The sequence below is a fragment of the Prosopis cineraria genome, unplaced genomic scaffold, assembly GCF_029017545.1.
Source record: "Prosopis cineraria cultivar Desert tree isolate PC_DT_omini unplaced genomic scaffold, ASM2901754v1 PC5, whole genome shotgun sequence".
In the NCBI taxonomy this organism is placed as follows: Eukaryota; Viridiplantae; Streptophyta; class Magnoliopsida; order Fabales; family Fabaceae; genus Prosopis; species Prosopis cineraria.
The window spans coordinates 36,007,558-36,025,954 of record NW_026555336.1 but is presented as its reverse complement, the minus strand read 5'-3'; the positions used below and the strand labels follow the sequence as shown (position 1 = coordinate 36,025,954).

General features: G+C 32.9%; 1 protein-coding gene and 1 pseudogene across 1 annotated transcript; both read right to left on the bottom strand.

Annotated features, from left to right (window-relative positions):
* Nucleotides 1-3,094: 3,094 nt before the first annotated feature.
* On the bottom strand, nt 3,095-3,880 carry LOC129312211 (cyclin-dependent protein kinase inhibitor SMR6-like). The gene has a single exon (XM_054954848.1). The coding sequence runs from the start codon at nt 3,518-3,520 to the stop codon at nt 3,158-3,160; it is 363 nt and encodes a 120-aa protein (XP_054810823.1). The 5' UTR covers nt 3,521-3,880; the 3' UTR covers nt 3,095-3,157.
* Nucleotides 3,881-8,662: 4,782 nt separating this feature from the next.
* Nucleotides 8,663-14,344, bottom strand: LOC129311907 (glutamate--glyoxylate aminotransferase 2-like; annotated as a pseudogene).
* Between the last annotated feature and the right edge of the window lie 4,053 nt (nt 14,345-18,397).

The window sequence follows — 18,397 nt, the reverse complement described above, 5'->3', positions numbered from 1 at the left end:
GGATCACGTGCAAAGCACGAGAGGTGAAAAATCTTGACCATAGATTTTTATCTAGTGGCTAGCAAGAAATAGGTTTATAAAAAAGTTCCTCACCTGCAAACATACAATGACAATTTATTCAAAATAAAATTTATAAAAATATAATATTTTTAATAAGCTTATTAACAACTAATTTGGACAACATATATTTTATCTAAAAGATTAATATTAATTTTTTTTATTTTTTATAAATAAACTCTCCAAATATACTCTGGATAATTTATATTTGATTTTGGTTCATATTTAAAATGTTTAACTTGTATTTTTTTAAAATATTTTTTGGAAGGTGCTAGAAAATTATCTTTATTTTTAATATTATATTTATCAAAATAAAAAATTATAAAGATTATAAAAAATTTAACATTAAGTATAAACTGTCCAACTTAGAGTATATCTGAATAGCCAATTTATAAAAAATAAAAAAATTAATATTAAATTGAACCATTCATATAAAATATGTATTGTCCAAATTAATTATTAACAAAATTATTAAAAATATTATATTTTTATAAATTTTTATTTTGAATAAAACGTGATTGTATGCTTGCAAATGAAGAATATTTTTATACACTTATTTCTCATTAGCCATTAGATAAAATTTATGGTTAGTATTTTTCACTTTCCATTCACGACACGGTTTCCTAGTGCACATAATCCATTTCCCATTTGACGAGTGTATTAATTACATTTTTCAATATTAATTCTCTTTAAGCTCTTTAATTATCAGAGACAATGTAATGTAAATTTAAAATTTTTTATTTAAATAAAAGTAAAGTTAAAAATTTATTTTATTTTTTAACAAAGCTAATGGCTTGATTATCTTATCTCATCATGATAAATTAATTAAAAGTGTCTTATATTATGGATGCAGCATACGACTTTGATTATTTAAAATCATGCATTTCCATTTCAGTAAAGTAGGTTTGCCTCTATATTTAGGATAAATTCTATCAATACCAACACATGTTGGCTCAGATGAAAGGGATCTAAATTTCTTAACCATCAATTCTCGGGCTTGAATCATTAAAATCATGGGAATGGAGATGATGTGCTTAAAAGAGCTATGCCCCCTTAAAGTTTGACTCGGTTCGAATCTGAATTAGTTGAAGCTATCACTTTCGAGTAGAGTTAATACCAAGTAGGATAGGATGGAGGAGTAATATACAATGTCTGTGACTAACATGCAAGTACAAGATCTCTTGATAGAATTTGGTCACAACCTTATCAGTTTTGTCAAAGGAAAAATAATGTATAAATAATTAACTAGATCAATAAGATTTAATAAATTCTTATGAAAAATAACAAAAAAAAAAGAACTAGAATAAGATTCAATTCAAAATTTTATATTATAAAAATAAAATTAAGATTTAAATAGAGATAAGGAAAAATGCATTTCAATTATATTAGTATTTCTAGCATGTTGATGAAGCGGCAGAGCGCCATGCCTGTGCCGACTTTACGCGGTGTCACCCTTGTCAACCAAAAAAATAAAGAATAAATTATATCAATCAGATAATCAAAATTTATTTAACATAAACATTTTTTTCCATAAAAATGAAATAATCAAAACTCAACTCCGGGTAGGGTCATGTGCGTTGTACCTACTTAATTAGTAAAGTAACGAGGTTTTGCAGATTGCAATTACGCGTAAACATTCTATATAACGACTTGAAATTATTCTAGCTATAAAGCAATATTACATGTTCAAACCGTTCAATATATTGTAAGATCAATTATTGGTGCTCAAGTGTGTTGAAACTTTGGAAGTGCAATAAGCAGTGGCCATTCGAGTAAAGCATAGGATTCTTAATCTTCCTTTTTAATTCACATGTGGTTTGTCTTTTGTCGCTTTTCCTAATCACCTACGCATTCATCAGCTCACTCACAAAAAAGCCACTACACAGAACCTTCCCACTATCAGTCCCAATCGTCCCCAGGTGGGTCGCCTTGGAGGACATGTGGGTCACTGTAAGACCCTAAGTCTTAAGGTCAAAAGAACATAAGAAGGAGAAGAAGAAATAAAATCAGACTAAACAGCAGTCCATCTAAAAATACGAGTCCGTTGGGTTTGGAAAAACTTTTTTGAATTTATAAACTCCATCCTTTTTTTTTAGGTTCATTGATGCGAGACTCATAAAGATGCCTCCCATTTGAGAGGTGGCTTATGGCTTTTATAAAGTCATGAAATTTCACTCAACCTACTATGATTAAAATATTCTGCAAACAGTCTTTTCTGTGTCATTGAACTCTTGAAAACACTAATGTTATCCAATTATAAAAAACGAGCATGTTAATGGAAGGACTCATTTAGTACTGTGAGACTCATACGCACAAGCGCGCACAGAGAGAGAGAGAGAGAGAGAGGGCTACGTGTTCAAGACTCGTGTGGGAACTTTTGTCTAAAATTCTCGAGTGAGCAATGAGAAACAACGAGTGTAGCATCTGCACAAGGCATAGTTCTTTTGAAAAAGACTTCACTCTTACTTTTCTATGGGCTATTTACAGTATATAATAATATAATATACGTACCCTTTGATTTTGACTTGGAAATTTTTTCACTCTTGTGCGTGGCCTTTAACAGTGATCACTCACTAACACTGAAACGTTAAGATCTCTCACTGGCAAAAATATGGAAAAGTCTACCTTCTTATTCAGCTCGTACACACAGGGAAAAAGCATAAACTTGAGCTGCTCTAAAGTGTGATCTTCTCATCATCAAATGATCAGAACCTAGATCTACTCGTCCATGAGATTCTTGTTATCTCTATTCTTATCTCTGCCAGATTTATAGGTGACATTTAATGATGTCATAAATATATAATGTCACTAAAGCATTTGACGCCGGTACAGTCTGATTTTATTGCGGCACTAACTTTTATTAAATGAACTAGTTAAAAAGCAACCTGAGAAGGACAAGTTACGATCTTGCTGCGATAAGGATGCGAATCACGCACACAGTACAATATCGATAGGTCATTTTATTGATTCAGACTAGTTTATACAAATAGTTATAGTTATAGCTATCCAAACAACTGAAACTGAAAGAAGAGAATGAAGGTCGAAGCTAATTAAGAGAGAGCTAGAGAAGATATATATATATATATATATAGCAGATCCGTTAGCTCGCTTTTTCAACATGGCGTATGAACACTGTGTCCAAATCTGGAGGAGCGAAGAACTTGTTAACGCCACGGCGATACTTGCACTTGAAAGAAGACGGCGGCTTTGGCTTCCGAGGAGCCGGCGGACACGTGGAAGGCGGTGGGATTCTGGACTCTTCTCCTGTCGGCGTCGTCAGACACTCCTGATCCGTTTCAAGCTCCTCGCCGTCGCGTGCTTTCTCCGCCGTGTAAATTGGCTTCAACGGCGCTCGTAAAGCGATTCCGGCGATGACCCATTTTTTGTTAGTAGCAGTATCCGACGATGACGACGACTCAAAGCCTCCTCCTTCCACGACCTGTGCCTTCTCAGAGAACCCCATATTTATAAACCAGAAAAACAAAAAACTGTTTCAAGATAGCGTATATATATAAAAATGGCAGGGGAATAAGGGAATAAAGATGGCTTTTTTAAGGGGTTAAAAAAGACTTTGTTCGTTTATCCTTTTTTGAGCGTGGAGGGAATAAGAATAAGGAGTGAAACCAGGAGGAAAGTGCAGAAGAACAAGGAAAGAGTGAATATGAAGATTGCTGAAGCAGGGGGAACAGTGAAAGAGATTGGAGAGAACTGTAAGATACGGTTATAAATGAAGAATGTGAGGAAGGTGAAGGTTGAGATGGTGATTGTTATAGGCCAATTGCGGGGGGAGAGAACCCGAGGAAACTCGTGAGTCGCTGACAAAGATATAGAAAACCATAGAGAGATGGTGCAGGAAGAGGTGCCCGAGAAAATTTCTGACCGACGGGCAGAGAGAGAGAGCCAAGCTCATGGGGGTTTGGGATCAGCAGCACATCAGTCAGTTCTGAGCTATGAATGTAGGCTAAAGTCGTTAGCTTTTAAAATTGTTGCTCCTTTTTTGAAGATGCCATGTGTTTTCCCCCTTCCAGATTGATGAAAATGGAGATTTACTATCTATTTCACTGTGTGAATGTGAGAGTTTAGAATTATTTAATTAATAGAGCTTATCCGTATAACCTGTGATAATTGGATTGAGTTGATTTATTTGGAGAGCCATGTATTACAGATTTTAGTGTACTCTTGAAATTTTAAAACAACTTTACTTAAATTTTATTATAAATTTTTATATTTTTTATTAATATTTTAAGTTCTTATTTTTTTTTTCGGCGTATAGAGATTCAAAATATAAAAATATCTAAAAATTTATAACACTGAAAAAAAGGACCTATAACAAAATTAAAATAAAATATAAAGATTTAAAATTATATTTTTTTAATTTTAAATTACATTTGCGCTCAAGTTTTAAGATTTTGCATGCTTTACGTTGTCTTAAAATTTTAAAGTTTTGAGTAGATGATATAAAATTATATTTTAACTTCTTTCTCTTCTCTTCTTTTGTATTTTTAAATAGCACAAGTACATTGTAGGGAAATATTATATCTTTCATGACTTGTAAATAATATTACTTATCAAAAAATTATGTTATATTGTACGATAAATTACGTTATTTATTTTGACATTATTTTTAGAATCAGGAGTATATTACTTTGTCGAGTGTAAAGGGAGAGTTTCTCTCAATTTGGTTTGCTCCATACATGGAGTTTTAGTTTGCCCCATATATATAGAGTTGATTATTAAATGTTATGAATATTTTTTAGGCATAGAAAAATTTTATACAGCTAATAATAATTAATTCATATATTCATTATCTTCTAATCTCATGATATATGTCAATTTTAATGGGATTAAAATAATGAATATTTTGAAGTTTTAATTTTAAAGTTTGAAGTGAAGTAATAATAAAAAGACACACATTCAACCATATCAAACTTGTCCAATTAATTAAGTAATACAAGTTTTCTTTATTTTTAAAGTGAGAGTTTGAGAGAGATTTGAATCCTCTCCACACCTTCTCTCAATACTTGCCTCCATACTTGATTACATTCATTTAATTATTTATTTGATTTGATGGTATATAAGATCACTAACGATAACATTAAAATAAATATATTATTCATTTAATATATTGTTATAAAGGAGAATTATGATACTCTCTCTGTTAAAAATATAATGCATTTATTAAGGAGTTGGATATTTAAAAATGTAAAATATTTTTAGTCTTTTGAGGTGTAATTATTGTCTTATTTTTTAAAAAGTGTCTTCATTAATGAATAATTTTATATTTATTATAGGGTGTTTAATAGAGGTAAATAAAAAAATATATGATTAATTTAAAAGTAGGTAACTACTGTATTGAAAGATGAGATTTAGTTAAAAATGCCTTGCATTTTTTAACGAAGGGGGTACTAGTTTCAAAAGTCTTTAAGTGATAATAATAGTGAATAATATATTTATTTTAAGGAACAATCACACTTAAGAATCACTTAAATAAATTATTTGTAGATAAAAACTAATACAGAATTGATTGTTGTTAAAATGGGTACATGAATTTGTTTTTTTTAATAAAACTCATTGTTAGTCTTTATTTACAATTAATTTGTCTAAGTAATCATTGAATGTGAATCTCCCTTATTTTATTATCATCATTAGCAATTTTACAAAAATCAAATAAATAATTAAATAAATATATGATCTGATATAGAGGCAAGTATTGAAAGACAGTATAAAGAGGATTCAAATCTGCCTTGCTGCTAGGTTTGATGTTTTTTCCTTCTTCGCCCATAAATCCGTACACACCCACACAGACGCTCATGATATGAATTCTGTAAGTACCCAAGGTTTATTTATTCATAACTGAGTTCTTGTAATTTTTTTTTTTAACTAAGGTTTCGATTTATAAAAATCATTGCATTTTCAAATGAATAGGAAAATCTTGGTCAAGTCATTTTCATTATTGACCAAGCGGCCCATGTTATTCTCCATTGTTATCAAAATTCAAGGCCCTTTTCGTAATTTGTGTTATCAAGATTTTGAAGAGCAATTTCCCCTTTCATTTTTTGTTTTAAAATTTTAGAGCCATGTGAGGACTGAGGAACATCATAGTGTATCCATTTGTGCCTCATGTTCTCCTCTATCCACTCACTTGAAACGTGGATTATTTAATTTCCTGCATCCATGTCTTATTATGTATTGTTATCTTCCTAGATACATGAACGCAACCTCAATTTTTTTTTTTTAAATTCAACAAGATATTATGTCAGATATGTGATTAGATGGAGGATTTGATATTCAATTGTTGTATGATTTGTTTTATAATGAAATATATATTACAACTGATCATCCAAATTCAAAAATCCCATTTCACTTTTAATGATAATCATTGAATAATTTATAACCTCAGTCTCAAAGCACTTGAATTCTCTTAATCAAGGATTTAAAAACTTAACTAGTTATTGAACCAAATAAGATAATGATTCAATAATTAGTAATTTGATTGTCATCAAACTAGTTATGATTAATTTAATACAGGGATAGTAAAAATTTTAACCTTTTAAATTTGTTTTAATTATTGATTTGATCTCTAAATTATCACATTAAACTTTATATTTTGAAACGCAAATAAACTTTTAAATTAATTTAATGTGTGATATAAGTTGGTAACCTGACTTGTATATAGCTCAAGAATAACAAGTTAGTTCTTAAATCACTTTAATTTTTATCAATGTAGTTTGCTATGCTTCACTTTGTTATTTTGTTTTTTAAAATTGAGTTTGTTTTTTCCTACATAAACAATTACATTTTTTTTCATTAATCTATATCACTACTATTAACATTGCATTTTCTGTGTTAGTAAATTTTAATAATATTACATTATTTTTAAATAATATGTACCAAATAATAATCATTGAGACTAACTCAAGTGATTAAGTTAACAAAAATTAAATTTGATAGACCAAATCAATAACAGAAACAAATTTAAGAGCTAAAAATTTTATTATTTCTTTAATGTATTTATAATTTTACATGAAAATATAACATTAGGCGCGGATACTAAGCAGATTCCCTGGTGGTTCGATTTTTCTCAACAGCTTCTTGTTATCTAGCTATAATTGCAATAAAGGCATTTGAGGTTTAGGTCAGAGGAACGGTTGATTTTTCAAACTCTTGATATAAATAACTACGGAATTTGGTCATAAATAATAGGAAGAATGATAAATAAAAATTTTATAAAAAGATTAATATTAAATTATAATTTTTCAACTTTCAGTATCCTTCTACCATATTTCAATATTAAAATTTTATATTTTATATTAATATTCTTAAAAAGTACTTATTTGCCGTTCTCGCTGAATAATATCAATTTCAACTAGTAGGAAATGATGACATAATATATGAAAGAAATGCTTGGCATCATGTTATGTAGTTTTAAAAAATCCGGTTGATCTGATAAAATAAATATGGACATCTATCTAACATTCAACTGGTTGATCTGATAAAAATCTGGTTAATCTGGTTGTCTTTTACACATTTTTTCCCCAAAGAGACGTTTTCAAAATGACATCTTCTGAAGCGAGCAATTGAAGAAAGTAATCATCATACACTGCTTGGAAATATGTTAAGGACTTAAGGTACCCCTTAGCAGAACTAGTCAAGCACTTTCTTTAGACCAATTTCTTTTTTCAGTGTTTAAAGAAATAACATTTTTTTTAATTGTTCACAAAAATCTTTTTATTAAAAGCAATCATGTTCGAAACACAATAAAACATTAATTATGAACAGAATTTGAATTTGAATTTGTTATATTATGAGTGATCAATTCCTTCTATTTGACCCCATTCTATTAACTAAAATAATAATAATAATAATAACAATTCTTTATTGATAAATGAATGAAACATGACTCATAAGTAATTTGCTATTAACGTCAGACAATTCAACAGTGTGTGTATGCGAGAAAGAAAGGAGGCGCAAACAAACAAGAAACAGCTGTAGGCTTCAAAGCTACTTTTAAAATGTCTTATATTCCATTACTTTTTATCTTCATCACCACGCCTTTACAACTTCGAAAAAGCACCCCTGCTCAGAGCCTCTGGATTTTCTCCGTCTATTTTCCACATGGATCACAATAATGATTGGAAGCTATGTACTTGAATATATCACAAGTTGCACTATTCAAAAATTTAAGAAGAAAAAAAATGTAGTCCCAAAATTTTACTCAATTATCAATTTAAGTCATTTAACTTTAAATCAAAACAACCCAATCCTTATAATTTCTTGATTTGAAATAATTCAGTTTTTATAATTTTTTGACTTGATATGATTCAATTGTTATAATTTCTCAACTCAATATGTTATAAGAATTGAATTGTATTGAGTTAAAATTTAAAAATTAAACTGATAATTGAGAGAAAATTTAAGGACAAAAAGTTATATAATCCTCAAATTTCTTATAACATACAGGAAACAGGAAACACATGTAGCTGTAGATAACACTAGCTCCACACTTCTGGTGGACTCAAGGTGAATCATACTGTCTCATATATATATTGATATACTGATTTGCTATAATCAGACTCCACAACAATCATAAGTACACTCTTCTCGGTTTGCATGAATTTTGCCATTGTTATATATAATGATGTCCATGGGCTAGTTCAGGTTGAGTTTGCCTTACAACCGTGGTTTTAAAATTTGACGTTGACATTCAGAATTTGTTATCTCCAGTAAAGGAAAGGTAGATTCTCTGTGTGCAGAAAATGTCATGCTTTTTTGAAGGGCATGGATTGACCAGCACACAGAAGCGTATAAATATGAATAGAATGTAAACTCAAGGTGAACTGATTACATCCTCGAATAACCTCTATGGTCTTCATATTGCTCCCTGAACTCATCATTGAACTTTTTGAAACAATCCATAATAGCAGGCATGTCTTCCACAGCTGGTAAAATAGTGCTCAAATGGAACACCCTATATAAGCACATAAGTTCCAAGCATTAAAAGTTGAATAACTGAGGAATATCGGTTTTATTACGCAAGATGGTGGAGAAATAACTGAGTTATCAAGTCATTACTCATTACCCTTCTTTCTGCCCAAATCCTGAACCAGCATTGGATATGCCAGTGGCTTCTAAAAGCTTGAGACAATAGAAAACATCTGGGGCCTTTCCAGCTTGTTTAGCAGCCTCTATTGCTCTTGGAGGTAATCGTATTTGAGGGAATGAATACATAGCACCTGAAACGCCACTTGGCTGATGATCAATGCATTACCTGGGACATGATTTTCAATAACATCAGAAGCACAAGAAAATATCACATTCCACTGGGAAGCTCCATTGAAGTGTACTACCTTCTGTAAAGTTACAGACAAGATTCCTGCAGCTGTTGAATCCATCAGTCATTAATCTCGCTCTTCTCCTCAGTGATTCGAGTATTCCTTTGCCGTATATTACATCATAATAGTTAATTCAGATTGTATTTAATGGAAAGCGTGTTTTAAATTTCTCATGTTCATGCATGACCTATCAAGAAAACCAGAGCCAACTAGAGGGAAATTTGACTCCCAGCAAATGAGTCATATAGTCATTACCTTTCCCTAACAAACTGGTCATAAGATATATCTCCAGGTTTCGGTGGATTCACCATCAGCCCCATCTGTACAACAAGGAAGACAAGGGAAGATAGGTTGGAGGTACTCCTTAAGATTTAGTCCCAACAATTGGGTTCATACAAAAATATCATATCATAAAACATTCAATCCAGCTTACAAACACCTGTGCTGGGACATTCAGACTGAGGGAGATTGATGCAACTTTGAAGATCTCATCAACTGTCTGCAAAAGGACGTGAGAGTCCAAGAAAATCATCAACCGAGTAAATAAGAGTAAAGAATTGAAGTACCACGGCAACTTAGTTTCGAGAAATAACATTTCACATGGCACTGACAGAGATGTATTTCTAGGTCAATGTCACAGACAACATTGCTAACAACTTAAAATTTGGAGAAATTACAGTCGCTGAAATTTAAAAAAAAAAATTAATAATATTCAGGCCTTTCTGAATTTCATGTTTCCACACTCCATGTTCAACTCAAGTTCCTCACAACTTCAAAGAACTTGCCAAGACATACCTCTGGAGGAATGTTGGTCAATTCAAAATATCCACCCCTCTGACCACATTCACCCCAATATCCTTTTGACACCGTGTGAAAAGAAACAAGCTGGAGTTCCTTGCTTATTGATGCCCCCATATCCATCAAAGCCTGTTTGAGGAGAAAAATATGGTATTAACTGTTAATATCAGGGGCAAAACTGCAGATTAGTGGCACAACAAAGTATACCTTTTTAGCACTAATAAAGGGTCGTTCATCTTGATATATGTTCTGTTGATAAACCTCATCTCCAAGCAACACTAGATTTTCTTGATAACAGAAACTCAAAACCTCTCTTAAATTTGCTTCACTAAGGCATTGACCAGTAAGGTTTCCGGGATTTATGATCACCATTGCTCTAACCTGATCATCCATCAGTTTATAAGAAACTAGATAGCTTCCTCCAGATAAACTAAAAGCATGAAAAGATATTAAGTGACTTAGAAAATGAAAATGACAAATCAGAAGTGGATTGAGTTTTGAAACTCATATTTACATCACATGAAAAAAACTAATTGGAAAATAAAAGTCCCACATCTAAAAGTAGTGAGAAAGATTTGGGTATATAAACTTGCGGCAAACATAATAAACTGGTTTAAGCTATCTTGGTGATCTGGACAAGCCACATAAGCCTATACAAAACTTGATATGGTATGAAAACCTACCACAAGATTCAAGAAACGACATTAAGAAACATGAAGGGTATATAAGTTTGCAGTAGTCCTAACAAACTAGTTTAAGCTATTCTGGTGATATAGACAAACACAAGCACATGCCTATGTAAAAATAAAAATAAACCATCATGTGTGATTGAGGTGCCGAAGAAAATACAGTTTCACGAAACAGGTCTTTATACTTATATTTGACCACATTGTTTGTCAATCACAATCAACCGTCTTTTTTTTTTGTTTCACCTTTTCATTTCTTCTGTCACCGCAAGAAGGTCCAAGCTTAAGCATCTAATTTTATAGGTTTAAATTGGGCAACAGAATGGTTTACATCATGCCAGCAAAGCCAGAGACATACTGTTATTCCTTTATAACGAGCCTGAGAAACTGACTGGCGAATTTCATATATATCAAGGCCCCAGTTTGCTGTCTCTTCAAGATAGTACGGTACCAGCGTTCCACCAAAGAGAGCAATTGTTGCTGAGTAGAGTGGATATTGTGGGACAGGAACCAAAATCTGGAAACAAGTGTTGGAAATTACTTTGAAATTGAACTTGAAAGAAAGAAAACTGGGGCACCAAGAAGATAAAGGCTAGATTACCCCATCCCCTTGCCCTCGGATGACAGTTTGTAAAATCTGCATCACAGCCTTGCTGGCACCATCGGTGAGATAAATGAGCTCTGGATCACTGTAATGGAGCAAGAATCAATTAATCTCTCACCAAACAACTTGCAAACTAACCTTAAACCCTACAAATATTTTAACAAAAATATATTAAGAAAATAAATGATGCACTATGAATCATAAGTACCTTGGATAACCATCACGTTTTTGTATGAATTCAGCAACTTCCTTCCTTACTCCTGGTATGCCTCGAGAGTCACTGTAAGCACCTACAAGATATATCTTTAGTTTTGCAGTCATTAGTGGACAGCTTCAATATCACAGGCAAGCCTGACCTCCTCAATATGTTTCCAGGGAGAAGAATATGGTAGCAGCAAGAAAGATTTGCAGATTAAAAAAAGATACTGCTACACCTCCTCAATATGCTTCCTACTTGAAACTTCTTTTAACAAACTAAACATTAAGCAACTGACAACTCTCTAATTAATTCACACAGAAAATGCAACTTAGCATTTCAAAGGCCAGCTTAAATTATCAGAATCAGGACTACAAGCTAGTCTATATAGTGACACCCACTTGAGACTCAGAAAGGGATAGATTGAGAATTAAGGAGTGTTATACTTTAAAGGAGAACCAAAATATGTCACATTGGGCCACATTATCTTCACTCTATGATTCAGTATAAAGCATTAAATACAGTAGAAACAATACCGAGACCACCAGGGGTCATTCAAAGATAATGCTTAGCTCTTGCAATTGCATCAGCAGGGAACAGCAGGCCCACATTAGGATCATCAAGAAGAAAAGGAGACTGGCACAAAACAACAACCTGCAACAGAAAAATTGACTGAGGTTCAACATTATCAACAAACACAGCAGTTCCACATTCCAACAAATAAGAGGATGTTTCAATCTTGAATTTAAATATGTTAAGAGATAGGGCCAAACAAAATTCTATGTAGCAATGTAAACCTGGCGGGTGAAGTCAATGGTCTCTGCCCCAGAGCATGTGGATTACCAACATTCGTGAATATAACCTGTCAAATAAAAAAATGAGTTTGTGGACTATAACTGGGAGTACAAATATAGATAAACACATAATAACAAGAAAGCAAATATATGTGCCTGTGTCATTCCCCCCACCCCAACATATACGTTTTTGCATCTACATTTATAGGATTTGCAAGCTGACAATACAGATAATTAGGCTATGTTTACACACAAGCATATAGAAAAAAGATAAAATTCTTTTTACAACTCCACTTTAAGTAAATGAAAGTTGAAAATATAAAAAATATTATCATATTTCATTTGAAACAGGAAAGAAGCCTGACGGGAACTACTAATTTGACTAATGTGATACTTATTTTTATTGAATGCATCAGGAGAGTTCAAACTTTGACCTCTACCCACCTGCACCCCATCCAACCCTTAACACTCAAGCTAAACCCAGGTGGCTTACCAATGTGATACTTTTGATGAGTGAGAATTAGGAAACTAATTCGACTAACTTGACGTTTAGGCCATCTAAGAACAATAACTAGGTATAGTGAAGTCATAGTTATAAAGTTTCAAAGGGAGAATAAATGTAAGCACGTAGCCATGTCAGGAAAGGTTGATGATTTTCCTTATGAACATGCCAACATGCTCAACAAAATGCGCGGACTACTCTGATAAAAATAAGAATCTATGAATAATTTGCAATTACAGCTGTCCAGTTAAATCATAGCCGACATCCTTCCTCTGAAAATTTGGTAATAAATTACCTTCTTTCCTTCCTTTTGAAGCTCAGAAGCTCGAAGGTATAATTCACCTCTAACAGCATATTGAGCCTTCTTTACATTTTCATTTATTGACTCATGGTCTAAGGGTTTTGGAGGCATGGTGAAGCAGAAGAGTAAGTCTGGATGTCAACAAATATGAAGAAGCCAAAATTAAGAAACCAGTTAAGCCAATTCCCAACGTGAATAATTCAAAGAAGGAATTAGACCAGTATCGTGTTGATTCAAGAAAAATAACCACATAATGACCACATATTCTTTCGCATGCAAAATGTCGTGAAATGGTATTATAGGAATGCCACGGCAATCTTATTGATTCTTCATATTTGAATACTGGAACTAAGTTAATTAATGAATGAAACGCTGAAATGCAAGATATAGATACTCACGATTAGACTCATTGATTTCCATCCTCTTTCTAAATCATGGAGTTATCAACCATCACATATAGGGTATTCTAAGGCAAATGGCGCACTCAATATGCAGAAACAAATGCAGCAGAAACAAATTTGCAACAACATAGAGAAAACAGAGCTAAACCATATAAATAGAGAAGCAGAAGAACATAGTATCACAATTCAGTAAACTACGACCCCAAGTCAAACAGAAGGTAAAAGAAAGAGTTTTCGCCGGATGAATGTTATCGAACAGAATGAGCACACGAACATGTACTCCGTTTAGAAATAACAAATAAGGTTGCATACATCCGCAGAAAATCGTCGTTTACAGATTGCCCATATCACAAAACGACGCAGAACTTGCGGTGGAACAATGGAACTTTGTTGCTTGATTATAGGAATCGACAAAGGTCGATGAAAATGATGTGCATCAAAGAAAATCACAGTCCAATAGCAACAGAGTCCCTTACCCAATCCAGACAACTGAAAAACCCCTTCAAATGTGAGGAAGCGGACTGAAAGGACAACAACTATGAAGTGAGTATTCCCGTGGTGATAACCACCGCCCTCAAATACATACCCAGGTCACATAAAACGTTAAAGATTCAGTCTTTTCGCTTCCATATTGCTAATAGGCCTCTGTAGATCGACTATCTTTTAGAGTGAGTACCTGGTTCTGGATTCTGTTGTTGGTCAAGAGAATCGCGCTTTGAAGTCTGAAGTGGGAAACGCAATAGTTTTTGGTACGTACTTGTAATACAGGTCTGAAACCGTTTTGTCTTCCATGTAATGAGTGTGCATGTGGCTGCGGCTGTCAAATTCACGAGTTTGATTGTAACGTGAACTCGAATTACAAAGTCGGATAAGAAACTTTTTAGAATTTATCTTTATTAATAAATATTATTAAAAACATATAATTAAATAATTAAAATATAAAATATGATTATAATTTGATTTAAATATATTTTAAATATAAATTACTGAAATTAAATATATTTACATTGATAGATTATCATATAAAACATAAAAATTTTAAAATAGGAGGGTAACTTATTTTTAATATTTTTGTTTTCTTTTTTATTAATATTAGTATTTGCTTTTTAAGTTTTTCTCTCTTTGAATTTGGTCCTATCACTTTATGAATAGAGTTTTACATAGTATATATTTAATTTGTTCAATTTGATAAAAAATCAACGAGTTTAATAGATTTAACCAAATTACATCTAGTTCGAGTTTATAAATTAATTGACATGATTTTATAAGTTATAAATATAAAAATGATAAACTTAAGAATTTAACCAAGTTTATATTTACTCCAGATTTATAAATGAGTTAACATAATTATGTGACATAAAAACTTAAAAGCGTTAAATTTAAAATTTAATTTGAAATTTTAACAATTATAGCTGCAGTAGTTGGTGAACAAACACAACAGCAATTAAAGAAAGAAGCGAAGTGAAAGATAGCAACTTGGGACGTTAATTTCCTTTCTTTTTTCCTGCCAAGAAATAAATAGAGTAAGAAACTGATATATATACTGATAAATTTTAAGAAAATTAATATTAAATAATTATAAATCTCAACAACAACAATCATCTTAATTATTTTTTTATCAGTCAAAGAAGTTAAAGTTATAATTTTTTTTGAGTTAAAAGATAGAATAATGAGAAATTTAAATCCCATCACCTATAATAAGATTCTAAATTTTAAATAATGTAATGCTATGTTTGGATACATATGAATTTGGATTTGGATTTGAGCCAAATCTATTATTTGGGTAATTAAAAATATATGAATTTGGATTTGACCGAAATCTAAACCCAAGTCCTGCCTTAATATCTTTGTAAATTGAAATCCTTTCTAAACTCTTATTATTTCAAATCCCAATTCAATCTCTTTTGTAATTTGACCCATATTTATAAAGGCTTGATCAACTTGCTAATGGCAATTAGATCGAACCGTCGAAGCTAACAGAACCAAGCCTCTGCCATTAAATTTGACCAAATTTTTGTTGTCGATTGGGATTACATCCTCGACACCAATCGAGACCAGATGGCCGACTCTCATTGAGACCGAACTGCTTGCCCCGGTAGGGACTGAAGTGTAGGCGATAATCTAGATCAGATGACTAACTTTCATCGAGACTAGACTACCGCTATTAACCTGAACCGAATGGCTGACTTCCATAAGGATTATACCATTAGTGATGATCCAGACAAGCCCCCAACTTTCACTAGGCTAACTTCCACTGGGATCGTACCCCCACGATCGAAGCACTAGGATTGCACCACTAGTAACGATCAGGATCAAAAGTCTAGCTTCCATCAGGACTTAACTGAAGGTAACGACCAAAATTAGATGACCAACTTTCATTGGGATCGGACAAACGATGATATTAGGGACCAAATCGACGATGACAACTAAAACAATATGACTGACTTCCATTGGGACCGAGCAACCTGTGCTGAATAGGATAAGATGAACTCTTACGGCCAGGATTAGATTAATGGTGCTGACTATGACCAAATCGTTAGTGGTTCGATCTTGGTTGAAGTTACCAGTCTAATCCCGATTAAAGTTGTCGATCTAGTCAATGTGGGAGTCAGTTATTCGATCCTAATTGCAGGCACAATCTCAATTGACAATAGAAATTTGGTCCCAGTCTCCTCTCAGTTAAAGTCGACTACCCTATCTAGGTCGTCACTGTTGGTTTGGTCCCGATCATCTCCAGGTTGAAGTCGGCTGCCCCATCCCAGTCATCGCCGTTGGTCCAATCTCGATAGAAGTCGACTGTCCGATCTCGATCATTGACATTAGTTTGTCAGCCATCCAGTCCAAGTTGTCGTCGTTGGTCCGGTCCCATTGGAAGTCGATTCTCTCATCCCAGTCATCGTCGTTGGTTCGATCCCAATGAAAGTTGGCCATTCAGTTTCAATCATTGCCGGTGCTACAGTCCTAGTTGACGTTGACATTCTAGTCCTGATGGCAGTTAGCTATTGGATCATCAACTTTGACTTGAAACGGACTGTTGACATTGTCCAAGTTTCTTTTTAATTCAAATATAAAATTTAAAATTCAGAATTTTACATTAGATTCAAACAAAAAATTTAATATTATAATTTAAAATTTTTATATCATCCAAATAAAAATTTATAATCTATATATTTTAAATGTAAGATTTCAAATACGAAATTTAAAATCTAAATTTTTAACTTAAATTTATTCATCCAAACACAACCTAAATGTAGACAGGCACTTAACATTCATATAAAGATAAAAGTATTCATCAATTCCTTCCTTTTCCATCAGAAAAAGCTTGCTTTGCCAATCTTGTAACTATAACATCCTTCCTTAAAGCCATTTAATGACAATCGAAGATCTTAAAGATATTTGTCTATTTCCTGTCAGCCCCTAGACTTGGTATCCATTTCCCCTCCCATTTCTTCAACGTTTCTCCATTGCTAATTCACCAACAGAGATGTTCAAGAATTCTTTGCCTTCCAAGATGCTTAACCTAGCCTAGAAATTAAGCTTTATAACCTTTTCTTGCCTCTAGAAAAGTAGATTCCTTTAAGAATCTTCCATCATATATCTTCTAGATTTTGTAACTAATAGCCTCCCTTATCTGAATCTTCCATCATATATCTTCTAGATTTTGTAACTGATCCAATCTGAATCTGAGATTTTTGCCCCATTATCTTCTAAAAGACAAAAACTTTATTCAAGTTAGTGAATCTCGAAAATTTTAAGGCCACGTTCCATGGAAACCCAGAGTACCGATAACAACGCATGCAAGCAATATTCATTAACAACGTTCAAGATTTTGAATTGAAAATAAATTTCTATTCTCCAATGGATTTCATTGTCAGATTAAGTTTGGTTATTCCCTGGAAATGTTCTGAAAGTTGTTTCTTTCTTTCTTTCTGTTTATTGGAAAGATGAAATCCCATTAATCAAGGCAAAGTGTTAACATCCAAATAAGCATTACAATCTGACAAAAGTAAACGGAACAAAGGGGGAAGAGGAGACAAATCCTATCTCACAGGGCACAAACCCTTGTGACATTCTTTAGCCAATCATTCACTAGCTAAATTAGCATTCTTAGAGATCCAAGACAAGGACCACGAGGGATTATCCAGCAGAAGATCACGTATGTCTTCTATGAGAGTAGAGCAAGTGCTCTCAAGTGAAAGAAGCGTGGGTTTTTATCTCCCCATAATTTACTCTAGAACGTTGGAACTAGTATCTTCATTCTAGTCGCCTTCATAACACCATCTAAGTCAGAGCAGAATTGGATTGAGAGAATTGCATTGTTACCAAAGTGTTGTTTGCTCCATTTCAGTAAGGCATCTCTGATCTTAATGAGGTTGCAGTTGAAACACTCAATTTCTTCATGTAAATTAGGCCAAAGAGAATCCTAGTTCTCGTTGATGACTTAGAGGAGTCCCGAGTGGTCAAGCTAGAAAAGCTCAAATGGGAAGCGTTTAGGCTTTCTTTTTTCACTAGCTTCAATATTTAGAAGGAGCGGTGAGTGATCAGAACCAATTGGGTCAAGCACAAGTAGGGAGGCGTTGCGATGGTTCTCTAGCCAACTAATATTAAGACGTTCTCTAATAAAGCCATCTTCATCTCGGTTGTTAGCCTAAGAGAATTTTGGGCTACTATAGTCAAGATCCATCATGCCTCAGGAGTCTATGAACAAGTGAAAAAGTTCAGCAGT